The following is a 25,946-nucleotide window of genomic DNA, read 5'->3' on the forward strand; positions in this document are numbered from 1 at the left end:
TGTGCCCTCCTTTAACCCAGATTTTAACATGGGTCGGTCAGAACCTTGGCATTATTTTGTTCACTTCATGGCATCCTTCAGTCTAACTCAAATATCCTTGGTGGCAGTTGGTTCTGTCTTTAGATTATTACCCCATATTTCCCATCGGTCTAACACTGGTATCCTTTGAACCGTACCTTAGCATCAGGAACTTCCCATGATATATTTCAGCTCAAGGCTGTGGGATCTAATTTGACATTCTGGGCATCCTTCAGTCCTAACCTTAGCTTCCTGTTGGCCTCACCTTGATATCTTTTAGTTGTAACCTTGACATCCTTCTGTCCTAACCTTGGCATCCTTCAGTCCTAACCTTGGCATCCTTCAGTCCTAACCTTGGCTCCCTATAAGCCAAACCTTGGTTTCCTTCATTCAAAACCTTAGCTTCTTGTGGGCCTAACCTTGGTATCCTTCCAGCCTAACTTTGGCTTCCCATGGACCCAACCTTGACATCTTTCAGTCCTAACCTTAGTTTCCCATTGATCAAATGTTGGCTTCCTTTGGACCTAACCTTAGTATCCTTCAGTCCTAATCAGAACTTCCCATGGGCCTAAACTTGGCATCCTTCAACTTGAACTAGAGCTTCCCATGGACTTAACCATGGCATCCTTTAGTCCTACCCTTCACTGCAACAATACAATAGTGATGTCTTGTGGTTTATTCTGGCTATATTTGGACTGTTGTATTCTGGTTAGTACTTGGATGGGTGACCGCCTGGGAACACCAGATGCTGTTGGCATCCCTACGTGTCAAGTGGGGTTGGTGGAGGATTAGTGCCCCTCCCTGTAAAACAATTAACTCTAAGCCCTTGGCCACCCTGTCTGGGATACATGGCATCTGGCAATGAATGAATGAAAAAAATGTATTCAGCACTGGAGGGATGTTGAGTTGTAGAAGGTAGATTTATCTATCATTATTTTTGCAGTCAAAGTGTTTTATTCATCTTGAGAAAGTTGCTTGGTTGATACAGTGTGCTTGGTGGTCTACTGGGAGAAATTTCAGGTCTGAGTGACAGCCAGACTTATGTGCAATGGTTTCATTCATGCAAGATGGATAGTTTATTTTGTGTGTTTGTGTGTGTGTGTGTGTGTGTGTGTGTGTGTGTGTGTGTGTGTTAAATGCAACCAGGGGAATAGGGTGGTCTACTGTACTGTCTTTAATGACTTGGCTGTGTTACCAACAATCATATCATTAAGTCATCATTAAACCAACTCATTATACTGTACTGTATATGACATGGGTCAGTGGTCATGTGTTCCTGGAGGTCCCAAGGTTAACCCTATTAGGGATTTGATCATTCATTTATTCATTCATCATCTAATATAGTGTTGCCTCATGAGGAACTTAGAAGCCTGAGGCTAGGCAAGTTGGTCCTGAGATTTAAGATGAGAGTGACCGGCCTCACTCATCACTGAGTGGCATTATGTGAGCAATAAACCCCAACCACCCCTTGGATATAAACCTGCACTGGCTTAATCGGATTGGAGCACCTTAATTGCCCACTAAACCAGCAGGTGCCATGATTTGGCTATATGGTTACCACCCAGCATAGTAAATGGTTTTCTTGTGTACAGGAAACAATTTGGCTTGTTACTCAGCGTAGAGTCACCCATAGACAGAAGGAAGAGGAAAGAATGAAGGAAAAAAAAAAAATGAGGAAGGATGGAAAGAAAGAAAGAAGAGAGGAAAGGGCAGGCACCTGAGAGCAACACTACATCAAGTGAGTGGATGGTGAGTGTCCTCACCAACCATGAAGATACTTTTACTTAACCCAGATCCAAAACCAATCTAAGTAAAGTTCATAGCCACCTGCAGCATCACATAAAGCCATTATAAACCATTGTAATGTAGATGAATATCAGTCTAAAACATGATGGCAAAAAATTGCAATACGGTACTTAAGATAATGTGATTAGCTGTAAAGACTAAGCCAAGCTGCATTTACAGTCACTTCCTGCAATATTGTTGGTGTGGCCTATGCATATATCACTTGCTTCTATCTATCTATCTATCTATTGCCAGACGCCTCAATCCCGTTTGGGGTGGCCACAAACAAATCGCCTCCACGTCGCCCTGTCCCCCGCCATTTCAATGCCCTGCTCCCAACTTACACCCCCCTCTCTCATATACCTCTCCACCCCATCCCTCCATCTCATCCTCGGCCTCCCCATCCCTCTTCCCCCCTCCACCTCACTCACATACACTCTCTTCGTCAGTCTCTCACCCTCCATCCTCTCCACATGGCCAAACCACCTCAGTGTGTTCCTCATAACGATTCCTATCACATCCACATCCACACCACATCGCTCCTTTATATCCTCATTCGTCAGTCTGTCTCTCCATGTGACTCCACAGGCTTCTCTTAAATAACTCATTTCTTCTACATTGCCAAAAATAATAGTTATCATATTGTTGCCCCTCCAGATTTAAAGTGAAAACTCGGTATTATTATCTGGAAAAGAGTCTTGAAAAATTATAATTACATGATCAAAATAGCATTAACAGGAATATCATTGAGTAGGGTATACCTGTACAGTACTGTACTGCACAGTGGTAGGTGGTGGAAACCATCATCCATTCATTTGATGCCTACTTCATTCTCCACCTTTATTTCTCTTTTTCTGTGTCTGCCCTCCTCTCTTCCTATTTCTTCCATCCCCCTTGTCAGTTTTATTACTCTTTGTTTCCACTTCAGTTGGCTCTACACTGAATGACAAGCCTAATGGTTTCCAATAACGCGGGAAACCATGTTCAGTGCTTTAGGGTACTGGTATTCACTTAACTCAGCCATCTGGGACAAATGAATGGACGCCCATGATTGGCCAGCACAACGGGGTAAAAGTGGAGTGGTAGGATTGGTGGAAGAGTGGTGGGACAGCTGTCAGTGTGATTGTGAACCACAAGTCAAATGCTCGCTGCACCCATAGTACTGATTGAAGGACAGAGGTCATTACCTTTCTGCATCCATTGTTCATGGCATTTCTCAGGCCTTGTTGTATGGCAGTGACTGTCATTGGTACATTGCAGTGTATGTAATACAAGGATATAATAAAACAGCAAATAATGTACTGTGCATTCTAAATGAATTGTGTGAAGCTCCGGAGAACACCATAGTCAAAGTGATCGGGAACACCTCACTGTCCGCTGCCATGCTTAGTACTGTATCAGCCAATCAGCAGCAACCTTCAGACTGTTTCTGGACTCCTCGTGACTTGCTTAAGTTAATGGGGTATAGATGATAATCATATAGTCAAATAACAGAGTGATGTGGAGTCTACTATGGTGCCCCTGTTACCTGGGTGGAGAGATGCAAATGCAGCATCCATCTGGAAACCAAATCTCCACACTTTTCCCTGCACTTTGCAGTGGCAAAGTGTTGTCTACTGCAGAAGAACATCATTTCACTGCACAGGACAGCCTTGCAGGGACATGCTTGTATGCATTGATGGGTCTGCTCAGCCAGACAGACCAGGATTACTCAACAGCTTTTCTGTATATGCTTTTTAAAGTTTGAATAATGCTGTAATATGTTTGTGTAAAGCTATTTATTTGACAAATTAAAACACCAGTTTTGAGGAATGATCTTTTATTTTCTGAAGTACAGCTGTACAGTGTTCATTATGTCTTGACATCAGTACCTGACAAAGTCTGCACAGTTGTACACTCAACCCCCTGCTATCGCCCGTTCAGCTGTCACGTTTATCTGCTATCACGCACACATCAAATGCACAACCATACATGCTATCACGCACCCCAAGACCGCTATCACGCGTCGAGTTTGAAGACAGGCTAAGCGAAACTTATTCACATGGCACTTCATACGAGGTTTGCAGAGGATACGATGGTTAATCGGAACGGTAACGTGGTAAAATTCCCGATTATAGCACGGGCATTTGGAATGCATCTGAACAGATTCCTGCCGAGGACACAACGGGCAAAACAGTGACCAAAACTCATTCGGCTCGAAAGAATATATCGTACTACAGCATTGAAATTTAGCCTAACACTGAATACTTAGTAATATTGTATTTTAGAATAAATATCATTCGTTTTGAAACCCTTATAAAGTGTTAATATTTCTTATGCCAAAAAAACTGTGATGTCGATAAAGTAATCACATGTTTACAACTGAGACGGGGCTCTGACGACAGTGTGAGGAACGTGTGCGATAGCGTCCAAGTTTTGTTCCACTTAAATGTTCCTCAGCCATTCCTGATATAAGGTACCATGTGATACCCTCTTTAGCTGTGGACACTAAAGAAATGGAGACAGCTAAAGAGATCTGGCGGCAACTAAGCCACTCCCAAGCCTCGGAACCCATCAAACCACCCAAGCCGTAATCCTTATAAAAGTTTGATGGCCTTTTATGTTGTTTATTTATTCATTATACTGTTATTATTAATATAATAATGCTTTATTTCATATTAGGGGAGAGAGTGGCAGGAAATCGTAGGCATAAAGTGATTAAAAGTTAGAAAAATGGGCCACCGAAAAACCAATTAGAAATTTTCCCATTGATTATTCATTTCAGCTATCGCGTATTCAGCTATCATGCGCGTTTCCTGTGACCAATTAGGCGCGATAGCAGGGGGTTGAGTGTACTCTGTAAACCCATTCCTCAAATCTGTTTCTTTAATTTGCCAGATTTGTAGGCATTTTTGTCAGTATTTACAAAATTGTTGATGATCTGTGCTCTGCTTAATATACCGTACTATACAGTTACAGATGTGGTAATACTGCCATGGCCTCTGACTCAGTTGCTTGGTTTGAGTTCCTCTTGAACCCATCACTTTTGGAGTCCCACTTGAACCAACCCAACCCAGGTAATTGACATACTCTGCCTTGTATCAAGACTGAAGTAGCTAATGTGGGGACTGGAGTAGAAGTCAAAGACATTAATTACCGTACATTATTATCGCCTGCCTTTAGAAGGCAGAGTGATAATGTTTTTGCCTGCCTCTGAGTGTGTGTGTGTGTGTGTGTGTGTGTGTGTGTGTGTGTATCTGTTCCCATTATATCTCATGGATGGCTTGAGCTATCAACATGAAACCTTCAGGGTATCAAGATATGGCCAAAATCTTGGATGAGTTCGAAAATGGGCACTCAGGGTCAAGGTCAAGGTCATCAAAATGGCTGCCAAAGGTCAACTAGTTTTTCTTGCCTGCCCTTAGCACCATTGTATCTCATGATTGGCTTGAGCTATCAAGATGAAACCTTCAGGGTATCAAGAGGTGGCCAAAATCTTGGCCGAGTTCAAAAATGGGCCCTCAAAGTCAAGGTCAAGGTCACCAGAATGGCTGCCAGAGGTCAACTAATTTTTTATTGCCTGCCTTTAAAACCATTATATCTCATGAACAGCTTGAGCTATCAACATGAAACCTTCAGGGTATCAAGAAATGGCCAAAATCTTGGACTCGGCCAACAGCATATTCTGGCTGGCGATTAGCATTTGGCTCCCGAATGCTTTTCTGTCTTTACTAACTCCTTTTTTCACACAGTGATGATGCACAAGTTGATAAATGCAGCTCCATTTCTTTCATTATTTGTGTGACCAAATTGATGAGTAGAAGTAATGGCTATACAATATCCCAGGCAGAAATTGATGATATGGGACCTTTGTGGCAACCTGGTCATGAATGCATCATGAATGCTACATGTACAGTGATTAAAATTAATCTATATTATTGTTATATACAGAGAATGTATACAAATCAGTTGGTGAAAGGACAGAGCTCTGTGTGAATGACTCTGGGGGTGGGAGAAGGCATGGAGAATCAATTCCTGATGTCACTAACCAAGGAAAAACTGCAACTCTTCACCAGATTATTTAGTTTTCGACATCAAAGTCGGTCTGCTAAACTCCGTTCATTTTATGTGCTCTCTGTGTCACTAAAAGGAAGGAAGAAATAATAACAACATTATTTTAGTCACTGCTACAAGGAAGAGAGGCTGTATTATAGTCAAGGAAAATAAAGAAATGGTGGGCTGGGTCTACCATCTCGGTTTGGGGACTGTTATTATTTTTTCCCTCCTTTAATATCGATAAGCTTTATTTTACATCCATTTCATGTATGTATGTATCAATCAAAACAAAACAAACAGTGTTATGAGAAACATGTAACGATTCTTCATTAAGAAATGTTAGCACGACATGGCTGAAGATCGTACGTTACGATTATAAACAATAACAAACTCACGTGTGTCTACTACCCCGCTGGACCTACTGTACAAAGATTATGGAAAATCATTGCAGAGAAAAAGGACAGTGCCTAGACTGAAGTATTTCCCGAAGTCTAGAAGTATACCCTGTTCAGGGTACACCATTGGTGTGTTGTTTTGAGTTATTTTACGGTATCTTCGAGCCCTCGGCATCGTCGGATTTCAGCCGGCTGTCTCGTCTCTGTACGATTTCGGCTTTACACATTGTACAATTTTCATATGAAAAAACTTTGTAGATATTCTTCAGCATTTTGGAGATGAAGCATTGTTCTTTTAGAAAACTAAATTATATGGGTTTCAAACAAAATGTGCACCTAGAGACTTGTAAATATGTGATGAATGCTGTCACACCCAGTGTGCTTTCACGGCGGCTATAGTAACGTTTTCCTGCATTTACCGCATTAAAGCATATCTAGGAAATTAGTATAACGACTAAAGAATAATATGATGAAGAACTTACGTACGGTATGTCATTAAATATCACGGGAAAGATTTTTAAAGATATGCGATTTCTGTGGTCTCTGCATGAGTAGCCTGACTTCCATATTGAACCAGCTGGTGATCAATGGCAACTCTTGAGTTAGTCCATCCATCCATTGCCAGACGCCATGTATCCCAAACGGGGTGGTCAAGGGCTTGAGTTAGTGACAGTGGGAATTATACACAAAAAAGTGAGTTATGGAAGTTAAGGAGACAAAAAGAAAAAAATGGCATTTGCTTATGGATGAGACCTGATGTATACAGATATGATGCATACAGATATATTCATGATAATATACTGTACAGTATATAATGTTTGGCACACCTCATGTTTTAACTTACCCGTTAACAGGATGGCTGTATCTTACAGATACAGTATTATGAGGTACTATATATATATATATATATATATATATATATATATATTTTCATTCATTCATTGCCAGACGCCATGTATCCCAAACAGGGTGGCCAAGGGCTTAGAGTTAATTGTTTTACAGGGAGGGGGCACTAATCCTCCACCAACCCCACTTGACACGTAGGGATGATATATATATATATATATATATATATATATATATATATATATATATATATATACTGTATATATATATATATATATATATATATATATATATATATATATATATATATATATATATACAGTATATATATATATACTGTATATATATATATATATATATATATATATATATATATATATATATATATATATACTGTATATTATATATATATATATAAAATATATATATATATATATATATGTATAAAATATATATATATATATATATATATATATATATATATATATATATATATATATATATATATATATATATATATATATATATATATACAGTAATCCCTGTACTTTCGAGACACCCACTTTCCGGACATCCCCACTTACAGGACGTTGTGGGCCTGGACCATCGGAACTGAAAAATGGCCAAAAAAAGAAAAAAATCCCCCAAAAATCTGAATTTTTTTCCCACTCATAATTTGAAATTGCCGCATGGCGCCGAACAGCTGCTTACACCATGGCCCCTTCACCCCTTCCTTTCTCCCCCCACCCCCCTTCCCTGTCAGTGTTGCCGTTTGTTATTTTTCATTGCCAAATGTGGGCCAATTTGGTGATGAAAAATTCATTTGGTAATGAATCAGAATAATGCATTACCAAACGGATTTTTCACATGTATGAGGATACACAGGATGGAGATGGTGGATTGTTTGCTTTCTCTAATTAATCTGCTACCCTACATAGCGTGAAAATAATCAACATGCTGTTAATTACAAGGAGAGTGATTACACGTATTTCCACTTATATATATAATTAGTGAAGAATAAATGCTGGCTTTACGAATTTGGTAATGAAAAGTTAAATTTGGTAATGAAAGTTGAGGAGTTTGGTAATGTGGCCATTGCAATCTGGCAACTCTGTTTCTCCAACATCAAGAGTTGCTCCCTAACTTCGATTGTGACTAGATGCTTATCGAACTGGAAGCCACACGTGCTTCTTTTTTGTGCATAAACAGTGAATATACTGCAATACCTCGCCTCTAGACCACATGGGAATTTACAGTGTTGTACAGTGTTAAGAAATTTGATCTTAGAGTGCAAAGGATCAACTGTGGAGTGCAAATTGGTAGTTTAAACTGGCGGTTAGAACCGCAGTGGTGCAGTTAAGAACAATGTGCAGTGTTAAACAATTATAACTCACAGTGCAAAGAATTACCGTAAATGCAGCACAACACTGGATTACTGTACAAGCTTCAAGAGCATTTTCACCACTGCCAAAACCTTACAAAGGCAGCCATAAACGTGATGTAAGTACCCTGGCTGAGGTACAGTCACTTCTAATTCCTCATTCTTTGGTTCCTTTTCATTTATTTCATGCTTTTTGTCCATTATTGGTGTGAATAGGGTCTTAAATAGGTTTAAATAGGTGCTATGCATATCCGGTAGGGAGTTATTTAGGTGGCTTTCAAAGTTAGGCTGGGTTAGGGTCCATATGTACCAGTCCAGGAGGCTGGTGCCCACTATCCGGACAGGACCACTTTCCGGCCGTGCCTTTGGCTCTATTACGTCGGATAGTGTATATATATGTATGTATGTATAAAGTTGTGTGGGTGATTTTGTTTGCAAGGTAGAACTGAGAATTTAAAGGCATGAATTGAGTGAATGAATAAATGTCCCATTTCTTTGGGCAAAATGTTGATAGTTCTCATACTTTTATTCTGTATTTTCCTTTTTATATTTTCCTCTTTTTTTCATTTTTTTTTTTTTACTGGAAAAAGGAGTAGGAGGATGAACCATAAAATGACTTCTGTATATTCTTCAATACCTGTACATAAAAGTTTTCTCTGTATTTCAGAATCATCAGCAATTGGACTGATTATCCAGTTTATCTATAATTCCATCAAGAGAAGTGATGGAGGTAACAGTGAAGTAAGTACAGTATCTGCAGGCAGCTTCTGTCACGTGTAAATATATAGTAATCACTTGATTATCAGGACGCTTCGTATCCAACATGCTCCATATCTGAATGTTAGACCTTGGCACTGTTAAATCCAGATCCGGGTTTATCGTCCGTATCCGAAAATAAAAGTTCCGACATCAGCGGCTGGGCAGCCTACAAATTTAAAAAATCAGTTCGATGGCCGGCCAGCCTCTCTGGCCATGTGCAGATGGTAGACCGAACCCACAAGCTGAGCAGAAATGGCTGTCCAGCTCCTGGCTCCCTACCGAATGGTCAAAGTCCCCTGGCCACCCAGGTCACTCGGAAAGTTCTGCCAGTGCTCGAGTAATCCAGGCCAGTAACCCAAAAGCTGGGCAAAATGGCTGTTCGGCTCCCTACCAAATGATCAAAAGTCCTATGCTGTCCTCGCTTCTCTTCCCCCTATCCCTCTTCCATCTCCCACCAAGTTCAGTGCTCCCAGGCTTGTCTTCCTTCCTGTCCCTCAACCTTCCCTTCCCTACCCCTGCTTTGTGTGCTGCCTGCCTCCCACCACTTACCTCCCTGCATCACGACCTATGAGTTTTTTAGTTTGTGGCAATTTAATCGAATGCTGTTGGTCATACTGAAATTCCAAAAACACCATGAGAAAGCTCATGAAATCCTGCATCCAGACATATGCATAGCTCTTGCACGGCATGGGCAAAATTTTGCACTAGAATGTTGGGAAGTTATTCGAAGCAATTTTGTACTCTGAAACAAGTTTATTCTCATTGCATTTCTGTACTTTTACTCATCAGGTTTGTGTGTTTTTATTAGCTTATCATTGGCATAAACACCAGCGAAGATGATGGTATACAGTTTATACCAATAAAATCAATTTCTGGGGCAAATTTGGCTGTGGAAATGTTTTTCTTTGTGTGTGCGGAAGCAGCCATAGTTTGGTTCTCAGCACTGTTGGTGTCCCAGAAACAGATTGAAAACTTATGGTTCCCGAGAGGGATAAAATTCTTTTTGCAACCGCTGTCTTCATTGATTTTTTTGTGGATTTTTGTTGTTTATGCATTGTTTTCGTAGTGTCTAGCATTATATTGAATACCATACTCTCATGTGTGTTTTGATGTCTACAAAGCTGAAAGACCGAAGAAGACTACCACATTTGGGAGGGTCACTGTACCTATAGGTAGGGTATTTGTGGATTTTTGTTGTTTATGCATTGTCTTCTTAGTGTCTAGCATTATATTGGATATTGTAGTGCCACACATTTGTTATTCATGTATGTATTTAGTAGTACTGTAATTTTAAGTTAGATAGGGTGTAACCTGAATATTAGTTTATAAGTTCCTACCCTAAGTAGTAATTCATATATTAATAATTACTATAGGGTTAACTATTTTTACATGTATGTATCTCTGTATCTATGCAGTGGGTGATGTAATTGTCGATGTTGAGCTATGGGAATTCCTTAGTCAAGCCGAGTAATGAAAGACACATGCGAGCAGCTTATCCCCTCCCTTTGTGCGTCATTGCCGGGCGCCGAGTTTAAACCTTAAACAGAGTAATGATGAATATACAATTCTTTCCGTAACCTAGTTGTGAAATGTTTGCTAATGAAGCTGTTAGAACACAAGTATGTAAGATTAACAGTCCAAAAGGCCTAAATAATGTCGTTGGTGAGGATTTTAAAGTTCCGTTTATCTTGGCCGTCACTAGATGGCATGAGCTGCTCTCAGATTCAAATTGAGATAGTGATAGAATCAGTATCTAATTTAAGTAAGGATAAATCCCAAATTTTCCCCAATTCAATCAAAAGTCCTGGCGTCATGGGTACACTGCTAAATGAATTGTAAAGAGAATTGAAACCCCCCATATTTCAAAAACACCACCTCATTTGACTTGAGCAGTGGCGTCCTTAGTGCCCGACATACCCCACTTGCTGCCCAGACATCGTGTGTAACAGACGTTCGTTTAGGTGAGTCGTCCACATTTCTTCTTCCTCCCCCTCTTTTTCTTTGTTTAATCCTTACTTATTATGAACTATGAGAAGTAATATTGTTGAGAGTTTAACGTAGTGACTTGCTGCCCAGACATCGTGTGTAACAGACGTTCGTTTAGTCCCCAGACATCGGCGGCGACGTCTGTGTGAGCACGCCATTGTTCCCAAGTATTGCCCATAGACTTTTACACTTACACTTGCACCACTCACGAATTATTATTACAAACCGAAGGTAGTTGATGTGTTATTAATGATTCTATCAAGTGAATTTTTCTTTTGTAGATAAGGAATAGAAGTATAGAAGTGATATGTTCTGTAACGGAAAGGAGAATTCAAATTCATCAACTGTTCTCTTTCTTTAAAATTAGTTTATTAGAAAAATTATAATCAGGAGCGTGGAAGGGAACTTACTGATTGTGAACAATAATGTGATATTTAAGTTGTACCTCGAGGCTAAATAAGCCCGAGTGATTGAGGTGTTCCCAGTGATGGTATTTCTTTTTTTTTAAATTATTCCTCGAGGCTAGACAGGCCCGAGAGATTATGTATTTCTAGTGATTATATAACATTGTCGATGGTGAAACGTGAAAAACAATACTGATTTGATGTGAGAACTTTAGAAAATTATATGAGGAGAATACCTTATATGGGTGAAAGATGAATACAAATAATCATTCTTATTGATACGAGGCTATGCCAGCCCGAACAGACAAATCATATCCGTAAAAGAGTCCCTGTCTTGAGGCCAATGTTGAGCCCAAGAGTAACGGCCAAAAAAAAAAAAAGTAAAGTACAACGACTCCATATCTCGAGTGTATCAAATTTGTTTTCGTCTGGTAATAATGTTGGAGGAGTGATCACCCAAAAGCCTTGGTAACATTTACAGTCTTCTCCCATACTAAAAAGGGTCATGTAATAAAGAAATTTTTTTTTTCTTGTGGAAATTAACAGAATTATTAAAGTAGAGTAAAGTATATAGCATTTTTCTTTTCTTATTGGTGTACCTAGTCAGGGAAATGATGTCCTCGAGCCAAATTCGCTCCCCTTCCAATTCAAGATTCCTTCGCTGAGGGAACGACAACCACCTGAGGTACCGACTAAAATCTAAAACTCGGCCAAAAACTACAAACGCTACCACAATCCATTCTTTTCATAAATATTTACCATCCACTATACTAAGTCGAGTACCAATTGTATATCCATGGGTGAGTTGATCAGTACCCACAACAGGTAAGAAAATACATTCAGGTATGACACTGGTGAATACCGGTGGTACAACATTAATCAGCATTACAATATCCCCATGTGTGTTTTGGTGTCTGCATAGCTGAAAGACTGAAGAACACTGCCACAATCAGGAGGGGTACTGTACATATAGGTTGGATATTTGTGGATTTTTGTTGTTTTTCCATTGTTTTCTTAGTGTTTAGCATTATATTGGATATTCCAATGTGGGTTTTGTTGTCTAAATACAGCTGAAAGACTGGACAGCACTGCCACAAATAGAAGGGGTACTGTACATAAAGGTTAGGTATAGGTAGTAGGTTGGGTGTAGGTAAGGTATAGGTACAATAGAGGATATTGCTCCTTATCCGGGTTTTGTCCGTATCCAGATATGCCTTTGGCTCTATTATGTCAGATAATTGAGGGATTACTGTAATGTACCATCGGTAAAAAAAGTATCGGCACACTAGGGTTGGATAAGATGTGAAATACTTTGTCTCTGGTTCAATTGGTAGTGTTGGCATGCCTGTTAATTCACAAAAATGGTTGATTTACCATGTAGTAAAAGTTACTTTGACTAATCCAGCTATATATCTGTAAAATATATGATAACAACATAAATGAAGGATACAAAGTGACATTAATGTGTCATTTCCCATGAATCATAGTCCATGTATCATTACGTCTCACATTGAAAGGGTGCCGATACTTTTTTTATAAATGGTACAATCGCACCAGTTTCTAAATGGCTCACTTGGTAAGCTGCTGTACTCACGCAGTTGCAAGCGCTGGTTCGAATCCCCGCAATATTTAATTTAGGGGTGTCTAAATGGCTCACTTGGTAAGCTGCTGTACTCACGCAGTTGCAAGCGCTGGTTCGAATCCCCGTTTTGCCACATTGGGCAGTAACTATATAATCAGCTGGATCCCTACGTGTCAAGTGGGGTTGGTGGAGGATTGGTGCCCCTCCCTGTAAAACAATTAACTCTGAGCCCTTGGCCACCCCGTTTGGGATGCATGGCGTCTGGCAATGGATGGATGGATGGACAATCGCACTTGAAGATTTTGTCATTAAGTCCATTGAAAATTAGTGGACTTTGTGGCATCATTTAAGTAGTACTGCACAAGTGCTGTCACCCAGGAATAAAGCTATTTAGCCGGTCTCTTGAAGTTCAGCATGTTTGCTGGTACGCCATTTATATGGTACGGAACAGTAGGATTATAATACTGTAATAGTGTAGTCACCAGTGTCATCAATTTTCATTTATCTCTCAAGCTAAAATTGTCAGTACTGTAATGTAACTACACTAAAGCACAGCATGTAAGAAATACTGTATATACATGGTGCACTGGCAATAGCAGCTGGCATTGCTTAATCAAAATGATCAACTACAGATGGTTTATTAGCAGTAAGGATTAGGTACCTCATTACCAAAGTGGCATTAATTGTATCGTTTCGTTTTTCGTTTCGTTTCCTTTTTAAAGGCTCCAACATGCTTGCACGTGTTGGCCTTGGTCACCTAATGGCAGCTCTCCACGCTGCACGATCCATTGCAGCCTCCCTGTTCAGTCCCTTAACCCTGAGGTCACACTTAATGACCTTGTCCCATGTCTTTCTCGGTCTGCCCCTCATAACCCCACCCCCAATATTAACACTTCTCACCTTCCTCACCCAATTATCATCCCCCATCCTCTCCACATGTCCAAACCATATCAATCTACCTCTCCTCATCACATCACCAATACACTCCAGTCCCATCCTACCTCTCAACTCTTCCATCGTAAACCCAGCCCCTCCAGGCCTTGGACGCAGGGACGCACTGCACATCCACCTAATCATTGTCATTTCTGTACGTCTGAGCCGGCGAATATCTTCCTCTTTCACTGCCCAGGTCTCACTACCATACAGCATTACACTCCTAACACATGCTGCATACAAAGACCCATTAGCACGTAGGGAGAGTCCTCTTAATGTCAGGAGAGGCAAGAGCTCCCTGAACTTCTTCCAACCACTTCTCACCCTAGCCACAGAGCTAGCTCTAGCCCCACCTCCAGCACACAACATGTCTCCCAAATAACAAAACTCTTCCACACACTCAAGAGATTCACCAGCAAGTTCAATCCTTTCACGTCTGACAATCTCCACCTGCTCACCCCGACACGCCGTACACATAAAATCAGCATTATCTCGCAGTCTACCTCTGATACCACTACATCTCTTATGCACCCATTTATCACACACACCGCACAAGATGGAATTACTTCTCACGCCCTTGTGGCAAAGTGCACATGGCCACTCTCCCTCGTCTTTGACAGTACCGCCACCAACCCTAGATATCATCACTTTTGTTTTATCTGCATTTACCCTTAAACCCTTTTGCCCCATACCATCTCTCCACTTCCTAAACCTTTCCTTCGCCTCCCTTTCATTCTCTGCAATCAACACCAAATCATCAGCGTACAACAACTCCCACGGGAGTCCGTTTCTAAAGTCACGTGAAAGGGCTTCAAGTACCATGATAAATGACATGGGACTCAAGACTGACCACTGATGCACACCAACATTCACGGAAAACTCATCACTCAAATCTCCATTCACTCTTACGTGGTTGTGAGCACCCACATACATAGCCATAACCACCCTAACCAGCCACTCCTCCAAGCCAAGCTTTCTCATTGCCCACTTCACCACCTCTCTAGGGACTCTGTCAAAGGCCTTTTCCAAATCAACAAAAACAAAATAAAGATCCCTTCTCCCACCAATATATTTTTCCTGAAGCTGTCGAACAATGAACAATCAGTGGTCCCCCTACCTGGCATAAACCCAAACTGCATCTCATCAATATTCACTCTTTCTCTAATCATACCTTTTAAAACTCTCTCCATTACCTTCATTATCTGATCTAAAAGCTTTATACCTCTATAATTTCCTCTTTCCAGGGCATCACCGTTCCTTTTATACACATTTATAATTACACTCTTCAGCCAATCATCTGGGACAACACACTCATAAATAATCCTATTTATCAGGTCAGTGACTAAACTCACCCCTATATCGCCTGAGGCCTTCAACATTTCGGCAGTCAACCCAGACACACCTGCTGCCTTCCCCACCCTCATCCTGCCTATTGCCTCACTCACAGTAGCAGTATCAATCAAAGGCCAAGGGCCAGACCCTGGATCTGCTGGCTCCAAACCTTCCCTGTCCCAGTCAAACTCCTCATTCAACGACCAGTTATAATGCTCTCTCCATGCATCTTTAATATCCTCACTGTTCACCACTACCCTTCCTTCATCATTCTTCACACACTGCTCACCTATAATATCCCGATTATCCCTCTTCACTTGACCTGCCACCCTAAATATATTTTTCCTTTGCCCATGATTTAGGTTATCAAGTAATAGTTTCTATGACTCAGACTTTTCCCTGTATACCTCTCTTCTAGCCCTACGTTTGGCAGCCAAATACTGTATTCCTCTTTGCTACCACCCTTCTTCCATTCTCGGTATTAATGTTAAGTAGTAAAGAACCAAGTTTTATCGTTGGTAGCTACCTTAATACAGTACATTGGATGGCAACCATGTAGATAAAGATACATGTTAATGTAAATGCCCCTTATGGGGGGGAAAAAAAAAAAAAAAAAAAATGGTCACCATTGCTTTAGTGTCTGGATTGAGTAGCCTAACTTGGGCAGCTATGCTCCTGATGGGGCAATGAAGGATTGGATGATAGAATAGGATAGGGTGTTTATTTTCTTTACTGTGTGTAAGAATAAAATAGAACAGGATATTTATTTTCTCTTATGTGTGTAAGAATGGAATAGAACGGGATATATATTTTCCCTGGTCTGTGTAAGAATGGAATAGAACAGGATATATATTTTCCTTGGTCTGTGTAAGAATGGAATAGAACAGGATATATATTTTCCCTGGTCTAAGAATGGAATAGAACGGGATATATATTTTCCCTGGTCTGTGTAAGAATGGAATAGAATGGGATATATATTTTCCCTGGTCTATGTAAGAATGGAATAGAACGGGATATATATTTTCCCTGGTCTGTGTAAGAATGGAATAGAATGGGATATATATTTTCCCTGGTCTGTGTAAGAATGGAATAGAATGGGATATTTATTTAATTTCTTGTGTGTAAGAACAGAATAGAACAGGATTTGTATCTTATTTATTGTGTGTAAAAATACAATAGAACAGACTGTGTATTTTCTTTTATTGAAGGTGAAGTTTATTATTATGTATGTTCTCGGGTAAAGGTGGAGACCATGGATGTGGTGACCCAGGAAAGCACCAAGAAGAAGAAAGCACTGTCAGTCCTTGCCCTAAAGACTGCTGCACACCTCAACTTCAATCTGGAGATATTTGAGCAGAAGTATGTTCATTGTTCCTTTGCTTCATCATCCATTATAGTTGTTTAGAGAAATACTGAGAAATGTTTTTAAAGCAGAAAGAATGCTTGGTCTCAAAATGTGTCAAGTTGCATACCTGTAATTCAGTAAATGCACTTGTAAAGAGACATTGTTAAATATGGCTGTAAATCATGAACTGTATAAAAACTTGTACTGGTCCACTTAAGGAGAATGACCTTTCCAGACTTTTTCCTTTTGTGCGACATGTTGGTTGTTCTTCAGTCCCAGTTATGGTGGTGGTTGCAGTAGCAGCAGCAGTAATAGTCATAGTAGTAGTAGTAGTAGTAGTAGTAATAGTAGTAGCAGCAGCAGCAACCCCAGGTTCATCTGAAAGTGAACTCAGTGGACTGTATGCTAAAGTTTCCCATCTCCTGGAGCCCAGTCTCCTCCTACTGAGAGGATAAGAAGGGAATTGAGGGATGTTTATATTGCTGGGAACTCCACCGCCCAGGTATATTGGTGCCATCACATGAAGGTGTCCCTTTTGAGCCTTTTCAGTCCCAGTACAAGAGATTTGCTGAGTTTACTTCTTCATTTCATTCTTTGACCATCTCTTCCTTTCACTCCACAGAGCTGTCACTGTTACTGTACTTTAGTTGTCCACACGTTATATATTCTATAAAAGATGTGACCTGTATTCACTTCTGCTTTTTAAATGTTGGTAATATCTATACTTATTTGTTTTCTTATTCAAGAAATTATTAAGTCTGTGATGCATATGTTAAGATAAGGACTAACTGATTAATTGTTGTTATTTTTCAGGATAGGAATAATTTACTGCACTTGTCTTGCTGTTACATTGCTCTTTTTTTCCATAAGCCCTCAGTTTCATTATTGTGTTTTGGTTTATTTTATTGTGTTTTGAAATCTCTCTGTCACTGATAAGCACAGGTGAATGTATAGTGAAAAATGAAGAGTAATTTTAGTGCATATGAGAGCGAGTTATGATTTTAAGTAATTGTAGATGTATATTTGTTAGTTATTTACATTTAATAGAAATTTTAAGAACTTTATTAAAGTGTCATACTGTACTGGATCACAACTGTATTAGAAAAGTGGTTTGGTGCAGTAAAGAATGTGGGTTTGATCCCAGACTGGGGCAGGGATCAGTTTGTTTATTTGAATTTTGTCAAAACAGATGTAAGTGATTTTCCACATGACTCGCAGATCTTGGTATGTCATAAATACACCCCTACTGTTGCCATCGCATCAGACCTGCATGAGACAGCATGTATTCATGATAAACAATGGGTATCAGGCATGAAGTGGTGACACAGGAAGGTGTATAGCACGTAGGAAGACTGCCGGGCCTCAGGAAATGGAGTGTTACAAGTACTGTATGTCCAAAGTCCAACACATAAATATATGTACAATAATGTATTAATGTATTTGCAGGCTGCCACTGCACATGCAAGATGCCCTTCTGGTAGGGCTACTGCAAGAGACTTTGGAGGAAGGGAGCAGCCCAGCCCTGCATGCCACACTAGACACTGGTCCTCTGCTGCCCCACCAACTCTTCAGTGTGGCTTTGTATCATCGCTATGCCCTCAGATCTCTTGTCCAGGCTAAGCTCCCGGCACGGCCCCTCAAGGTCTCCAATGTTCCCATGTATGGGTTGTCATGATTTGCTGAAGTTTGTGGTGCCATTATGTTGCAAATCTAAGGACAGGCCCCTAGTTTTGAGAGTATATTTCTGAAATATGTCTAACCTTGCTGTATCATTGCTGACTCACTCTGCAGTGTGGGTTGCAAGCTGATCTCATGTAACAGTTAGAGGTGTTATGTAAGTGACCATCAGATATGTAGGACTTTTGCACATTGTCACACACTCACGTTTAGTAATACAACCGTAAAACTCTAGTTTCCAGAAATTCCTGTTATTAAATTTGGCAAGCAATTGAAATCTTTCAAAAGAATTTGTTTATCCCACTTCCCAAACACATTTTAAACATCCTGTTCAAGGGTTGGAAAATTGTAAGACAAAATTTTATCCCAGGCTGTTTTACTTTTTGCTTTTTGGTGCCTGCCATGATACATTCAGGTTAGTAGTTGATTTAGTTCTTTTAAATGCCCCAGAAGCACAGACATTGAAGCTAGACCAGTCCTAGATAAAAATACAGATAATACAACCTCTTTTAACTCTTCACCCCAATTTTCTTTTCTTTAATTCTTGCTAATGAAGAAATTATTATAAGTACCTTGGGGTGAGATTGATGTGGAGTGGATATGGAAGTTGTGTAGATTGGCTAGGGAAGAGGGAAGGGTTCCAGAGGACTGGAAATCAGGTATAATTGTTCCTTTATACAAAGGAAAAGGGGAGAGAGAAGTATGTGGTAACCATAGGGGTATTTGCCTTCTTGGTGTGACTGGTAAAATATATGGTAGAATACTCATTGATAGGGTTAGGCATATGACAGAGGAGCTAGTTGGAGAAGAACAAGGGGGATTTAGGAAGGGAAAAGAGTGTGTAGATCAGATATTTGTTCTAAGATGTTTAGTGGAGAAGTATCTAGAGAAGGGAAGGAAAGTGTATGTTGCCTTCATGGACTTGGGGAAAGCTTATGACAGAATAGATAGGCAAGGTATCTGGAAGGTATTAAGAATATATGGAGTGGAGGGGAAATTGTTGAGTGCTGTGAAGAGTATGTACGAGGGAGCTAGGGCTACGGTGCGAGTGGATGGTGAGCTGAGTGAGTTCTTTGATCTTAATGTGGGACTGAAACAGGGTTGTGTGATGTCTCCATGGCTGTTTAAGATATACATGGATGGGGGTTGTAAAGGAGGTGCAAGGTAGGGCAGTGGATGTGGGAGTGGCTCTAATGAATGAGGGTGAGATTTGGAAGATTCCGGTGTTGCTATTTGCTGATGATACAGTATTGTTGAGTGAAGATGAATGGGAGTTGCAAGGTTTGGTGATTGAATTTGGGACAGTGTGTAGGAGGAGGAAGCTGAAAGTTATGTAAACAAAAGTAAAGTTATGGTGTTTGAGAGGAATGAAGTCACAGAGTGTGCAGTGAGGTTGGATGGTGAGGATATGGAGAATGTGAGTGCATTCAAGTACTTGGGTAGTGTGATGAGTAAGGATGGAACTTTGGGGGATGAAGTGCGTGAAAGGGTACAGCATGGTAGGAAGGTTGTTGGTACACTGAAAGCAATGATGAGAAATAGGGAGGTGAGTATGGAAGTTAAGAAGTCACTGCATGATAGTATTGTGATCCTTACTCTGATGTATGGAAGCAAGGCATGGACCTTGCAAGAGGGTAACAAGTCAAGAGTGAGAGCAGTGGAAATGAGTTACTTGAAAGAAGCATGTGGAGTGACGTGGAGGGACAGGTTGACGAATGAAGTGCAGGAACATTGTGGGGTGGATGTGGATGTGGTTGAGAAGATTAGGAGAAATACACTGAGGTGGTTTGGACATGTGAAAAGAATGGAGAATGAAAGACTGACTAAGACAGTGTATGTAGGTGAGGTGGAGGGAGGGAGAGGGAGAGGTAGACTGAGAATGAGGTGGAGGGATGGAGTTGAGAGGTATATGAGGGAGGGGGGGTGAGCTGGGGGGAGGGTAGTCAAATGGTGGGTGACAGAGCGGCTTGGAGGCGTTTTGTCTGCGGTCACCCTTTGCGTGATTAGGGCGTCGGGCTATAGATAGATAGATAGATAGACCTTGGGAATGACCTCTGGTTCAGAAGAGATTAATGAAGACTATATCAGAGTCTCTTGGAAGCTGAATAAAACCCTCTGATGTTTGCAAGAATTAATCCATCCATCCAACATCCAATCCTACATTGCCCCATGAGGAGCATAGGAGCCCGGGGCTAGGCAGTTGGTCCTGACATTTAAGATGAGAGTGACCAGCCTCACTCATCCGTGGGTGGCATTACTTGAGCAATAAACCCCAACCATCCCTTGGATATAAACCTTCACCGGCTCAATCCGACTGGAGTGCAGTAATTACCCACTAAACCACCAGGCACCAAAATTTGGTTATATTGTTACCTCCCAGTGTAGTAAATGGTTTCCTGGTGTACAGGAAACCATTTGGCTTGTCACTCAGTGTAGAGTCACCCACAGACAGAAGGAAGAGGAAAGAATGAAGGAAGAAAGACGGAAGAGAGAGTGTAAAGTCACCCGTAGGCAGAAGGACGAGGAAAGACTGAGGGAAAGAAAGACAGGAAAGGATGGAAGGAAAGAAGGATGGAGGACAGGAAAGGGCAGACACCCGAGAGCAGCACTACATCGAGTGAGTGGATAGTGAGCGCCCCCACCTACCACAAAAATAACATATACAGTAATCCCTGTAATATCCGGACGCCCATTTTCCGGACATCTCCAATAACCGGACATTTTCGTCCCGGGATCCATTATTCCCAAAATGGGCCAAAAACCACAAAAAAATTGAAAAAAATCCGACTTTTTTCCCACCCGTAATTTGAAAATGCCACGTGGCGCCAAACAGCTGTTACACCATGGTCCCTTCACCCCTTCCTTCCTCCCCCCTCCCCTGTCAGGGTTGCCATTTGGTATTTTTCATTACCAAATGTGGGCCAATTTGGTAATGAAAAATTTGTTTGGTAATGAATCAGAATAATACAATACCAAACGGATTTTTCACATGTATGAGGATACACAGGATGGAGATGGTGGATTGTTTGCTCTCTCTGATTAATTTGGTAGCCTATATAGCGTGATAATAATCAACATGCTGTTAATTATAAGAAGAGTGATTACATGTATTTCCACTTGTATATATAATTAGTGAAAAATAAATGCTAGCTTTACGAATTTGGTAATGAAAAGTTAAATTTGGTAATGAAAGTTGAGGAGTTTGGTAATGTGGCCATTGCGATCTGGCAACTCTGTTACCCTGCCATCATGAACAGTCACAGACTAACTCCGATCGAGAGCAGATGCTTATAGCAATGCAAGCCACAGGTGCTCGTTTTTTGTGAATAAACTGCAATACCTCGCCACTAGAACACACAGGAATTTACAGTGTTGTGCAGTGTTAAGAAATTAGAATTTAGAGTGCAAAGGATTAACTGTGGACTGCAAACTGGTTGTTCAAACTAGTCCAGGAGCCAGGGACTTGTAAGTACCCAGAATGTTTAATATTGTATAGCCTCTAAAACCTCATTTTATGGTTCTTTTGCATTTATTTCAGTCTTTTATGTCCCTAATTGGTGTGATTTGGGTCTTAAATAGGTGCAATGCATGTCCAGAGGGAGTTGTATAGGTGTTTTTCTGAGGTAGGGTCCATAAGTACAAGTCCAGGAGGCTGGGGCCCAATATCTGGACAGGATCACTATCCGGACATGCCCTTGGCTCTATTACATCGGATATTGGAGGGATTACTGTCTATGTGCATCATCAAATTGAAGAGGGCAACCAAATTTTCCCATTTTTCATGCAAGCTATTACAATGGCATCATAGAGAGCTATTTTATCACAGCATTGTTCCTTGGTTTCTAGTCCTGGCCAGCAGGACCCAACACAAGAATCGCGAGAGGTGCAGGAAGGCATCCTAGGGGTCCTGGAACGAGGTGCTGATGTCTCTGTGAGGATTCTGGAGCAGTTGCTGGGAGCTGGTCAGGTCAGTGGAGAATGTTCAGCCCATACAGGGCAGTGATGTTCAGTCAATCCTAAATATTTGTGGGTTCAGTTATTTACAGTAGATGCTGTGAAGTTATTTGCAGCACCTGGCATCTGATGATAATTGCCACAAAACATCCAGAAAGCATTTGATAGTGCTTCAAAAAGGCTTGGAAAATATGTGAAAACGTCACCAAAATAAGGAAGTTCAAGAACCTTGTGCCTTACAGGAGTAGTAGTAGAGCTGGTTTGCAAAGTTTTGTGCACAAAAACAACTGCATAGTGTATCATTGTTTGGTGAGGGCAATTGCTCCAACATTTGTTTACAGTGAGTCTTCCCTTACTGAGTTCAGCCATGTCAGTTTGATCAAATTTTTGTTATGTTTGGCCCACCTCTATGAGATGATATTTAACTTTACCCATTATCCAGCACTGTACTGTAAGCAAGCATTTCAAGATGCTTTAGTCCATAATTATCACAGTGGCAAACCCACACATAGTATGTTTTCTTAAAAAGAGTAAATATTAACTTCAGAAGGCAAGTTATACTGTACTGAAAATATTCAAACTAGTAAATTGAGCCAAGAGTGTAGTGGGCTGAATTTACTGGTCCACACTGACAGAGAAATGAAAACACCAGATACGTCACTGAAAATGTGCTTCATATACTGTATTTCTGTATCAGACTTCCACATCTCTAATACATCAACAGTACAGGTATTTGTAAGTGTAAAGCACCCTTTATATATTACTTATTATATGATTATTGTTGATCTGCAAGTCATTCATAATCTGTGTCTGATTGCTAATTGATATCACAAGATTATGTTTATTGATGATATTGTCTGATGATAGTTTGGGGCACTGCAAAGGGTTAAGAACAAGTACATATGCAACTGCAGGGACCAGTGGGGGAAGGGATCACCCCAGTTATTTGTGTATATTCGACATTCACAAGCAAGTTTGTAACATATCCCCTACAAATGTGTAGGGTCGACTGTATATTTAATTTTAGTCTTGCCATCCTCATACAATTTTATTCAGCTAAGGGAGAGAAGTTGGGTTGTGAATGGAAATGTGGACATTTTTCTAACCCTGTTATGATGCAGGTTTCTCCAGATCAACCAGATTGTTTGGAGGTAACAAGAAAATTTAAAAATTCCTAATCGGAGTCAAGGAATTAGTGACACTCCGGAACATGCCTGGCTCTTGTTCTTTCCTTCATTTACAGTATCCCAATCAGCAACCATTCCTTGGCCCACTCATTAGCAATTATTTCTTTTTACTGCTTTGTACTTTGGCTGGAATATCTTGTAGTATACTGTATATAGGCTGTTGAAAGTAGAATTACAATGACTTCATTGCTGGATGATCGATCATGCCATCAAGCAGTCTCGTTAATGCTGAGGTAATGGAGTATCAGGTCTTCATATTGTAAGTTATCAGAATGCACATTTTAATTTATTCACCTCAGCTTGTTCCAGATCATACTTTTACAGGTTATATAATGTCAGTTAGACAAAAAAAAAATATTTGTGTTAGTCTGTTGTTATAACTCTGCATTAAAGATAAAGAGAGGATAATTTTAGACCAAGTCAGAGTGGAAAGAGTACCCTGTTGGAGTCCAGATAACATGCAAGTGTCTCTCATTTCAGGTACGTGCACCAGTGATGGCCACATTCACTTGCCACAGCCACCAAAGTACCGCTGTGAGCCATGCCTGGCACCGCTGCACACTGGTGGCCGATGAGCAGTTTAAGTGTCAGGTGAGTAGCAGCCATAATTCATTTGTTAGGTTGTCCATTTACAAGTGGTGTATAGTACTGTATATAAATCTTTTAAGTAATTTTTTACATCAAAAATTCCATTTAAGTTAGTAGTAGATCCTCATTATATATTGGAGACGTGTTCCGTTCCAAAATATTGCAGTGTTTTTCATACAACCAGTACTGTAAATTGGGGGAAATTAGTAGATGGAACTTTAGTAGGCAATACTTTTGTAATCTGCTGTGAACTTAATTATAAAGAAGAATATTTTAAAAGGCAACATGTAATGAGAATTTAAATATATTAATACCAGCTATTCTCTTTACTTCATTACTGTGCATCTATATCTTGTGCAGTATAAGTCTCGACTCTGTCAGTACCAGACAGGCTGATCACAAGGAGGAACTGACATGACAGTATCATGATGATGATGATGATACTGTCCTGTCAGTTCCTCCATGTGAACAGCCTTTCTGGTACTGACAGAGTCGAGACTTATACTGCACAAGAAATAATTGTACAGTAATGAAGTAAAGAGAATAGCTGGTATTAATATATCTCCTTGCTAAAGTATTCTGTTCACTGTCTCCGCATAATAGATACCACAAGGTGGGGCAACGGGACACAGTTTTTACTTCTTTTTGATCAATATATTATAGAGATCTGCTGGAATTTGGAAAAAGTGAAAAAGTTTTTAAATGACTCATTTAGGGCTACCTTTTGGAACCAGACATATTCTTCAAGATTTAAAAAAAAAACTTGCTTAGAAATAAAACAAGGTGGGTGCCCATTTACCCCATGTAGTGAGGCAACCGGGCACCCAGACCTTTTTATTACAGTATGAAGGTGCTCATTACTGTTGATTTTTACCAAATAACATAAAGTTAGGCAGGTATTACTGTTTTAACATTTAAGTACCCAAAATAGACAGTTCTAACACTTGGTGCCTAAAATGTACGGTACCACAAAAGCTTCCGGTCATCACGGAACATGTTGATAGAAAATGCAACTTCTTTGACTTGGATGATTACAGTTGACTGCTGCTAAAAACATAAACTCATTCAGGCATTCCATGTTAAACATGGCAGTACATAAAGAAGACCTCAGATTGGCATAATCCTGTGTACCAGGAGCACACCTGTTTCTTCCGCAGACTGACGTTATGGAAATTTTTGATACAACAAATTAAACAAACTTAGATATGTTTCTAGTTGAAGTGTATGGCTTCTAGAATAGGTTAGGTTGGTTTTTCAAGGTTTGGAAGACATTATGGTAGGCAGGAAAAACAGGTGTACTCCAGCTATTCAGGATATTGTGGTTATGCATCATCACTGCAATTCTGTGGGCAAACGAGCCAATGGATTCAGAGCCTGGTGCATCCCTGAGACCTAGCAATATAACAACATATAACAAAGCATCTTTGAGGCATATTTAGAAACTAAATAATGATAATTAGTTAATGTGACTGGTTGTCCCTCTCCAAAGTCCCCAGTTACCCCCCTTGAGTTACCCATGCCATTACTCGGTAATGCTTAACTGTAGAAACATGTTACTATTTCCCATCTGGCCTTGATAATGTCCAATAAATTGAGCCTAAGTAGAGTTCTCTAGCTAACTTCTAACCTAGGTAACTTACCCTTAGTGTTTCCAATGTTGAGGATTCAGCAAATTCTCAGAAATGTCACTCGTATGCTTGCATGGGTTAGTTGACTACTTTTTCCTATTTCTAATTGTT

The 25,946-nt window shown here is 40.2% G+C and overlaps 1 protein-coding gene across 1 annotated transcript in view; it reads left to right on the forward strand.

Annotated features, from left to right (window-relative positions):
- Nucleotides 1-4,777: 4,777 nt before the first annotated feature.
- The window catches only part of IntS8 (integrator complex subunit 8), a 72,715-nt gene continuing 51,546 nt past the window's right edge, over nucleotides 4,778-25,946 (forward strand). Inside the window, exons 1-6 of the mRNA XM_080266487.1 lie at nucleotides 4,778-4,859; nucleotides 9,128-9,201; nucleotides 16,700-16,815; nucleotides 18,248-18,460; nucleotides 22,325-22,445; nucleotides 24,100-24,210. Coding sequence (XP_080122613.1) covers nucleotides 4,778-4,859; nucleotides 9,128-9,201; nucleotides 16,700-16,815; nucleotides 18,248-18,460; nucleotides 22,325-22,445; nucleotides 24,100-24,210 — 717 coding nt within the window. The remainder of the gene's footprint in view (nucleotides 4,860-9,127; nucleotides 9,202-16,699; nucleotides 16,816-18,247; nucleotides 18,461-22,324; nucleotides 22,446-24,099; nucleotides 24,211-25,946) is intronic.

This window comes from Coenobita brevimanus, chromosome 20, assembly GCF_032717465.1.
Source record: "Coenobita brevimanus isolate Jiangsu-jjx chromosome 20, ASM3271746v2, whole genome shotgun sequence".
Classification (NCBI taxonomy): Eukaryota; Metazoa; Arthropoda; class Malacostraca; order Decapoda; family Coenobitidae; genus Coenobita; species Coenobita brevimanus.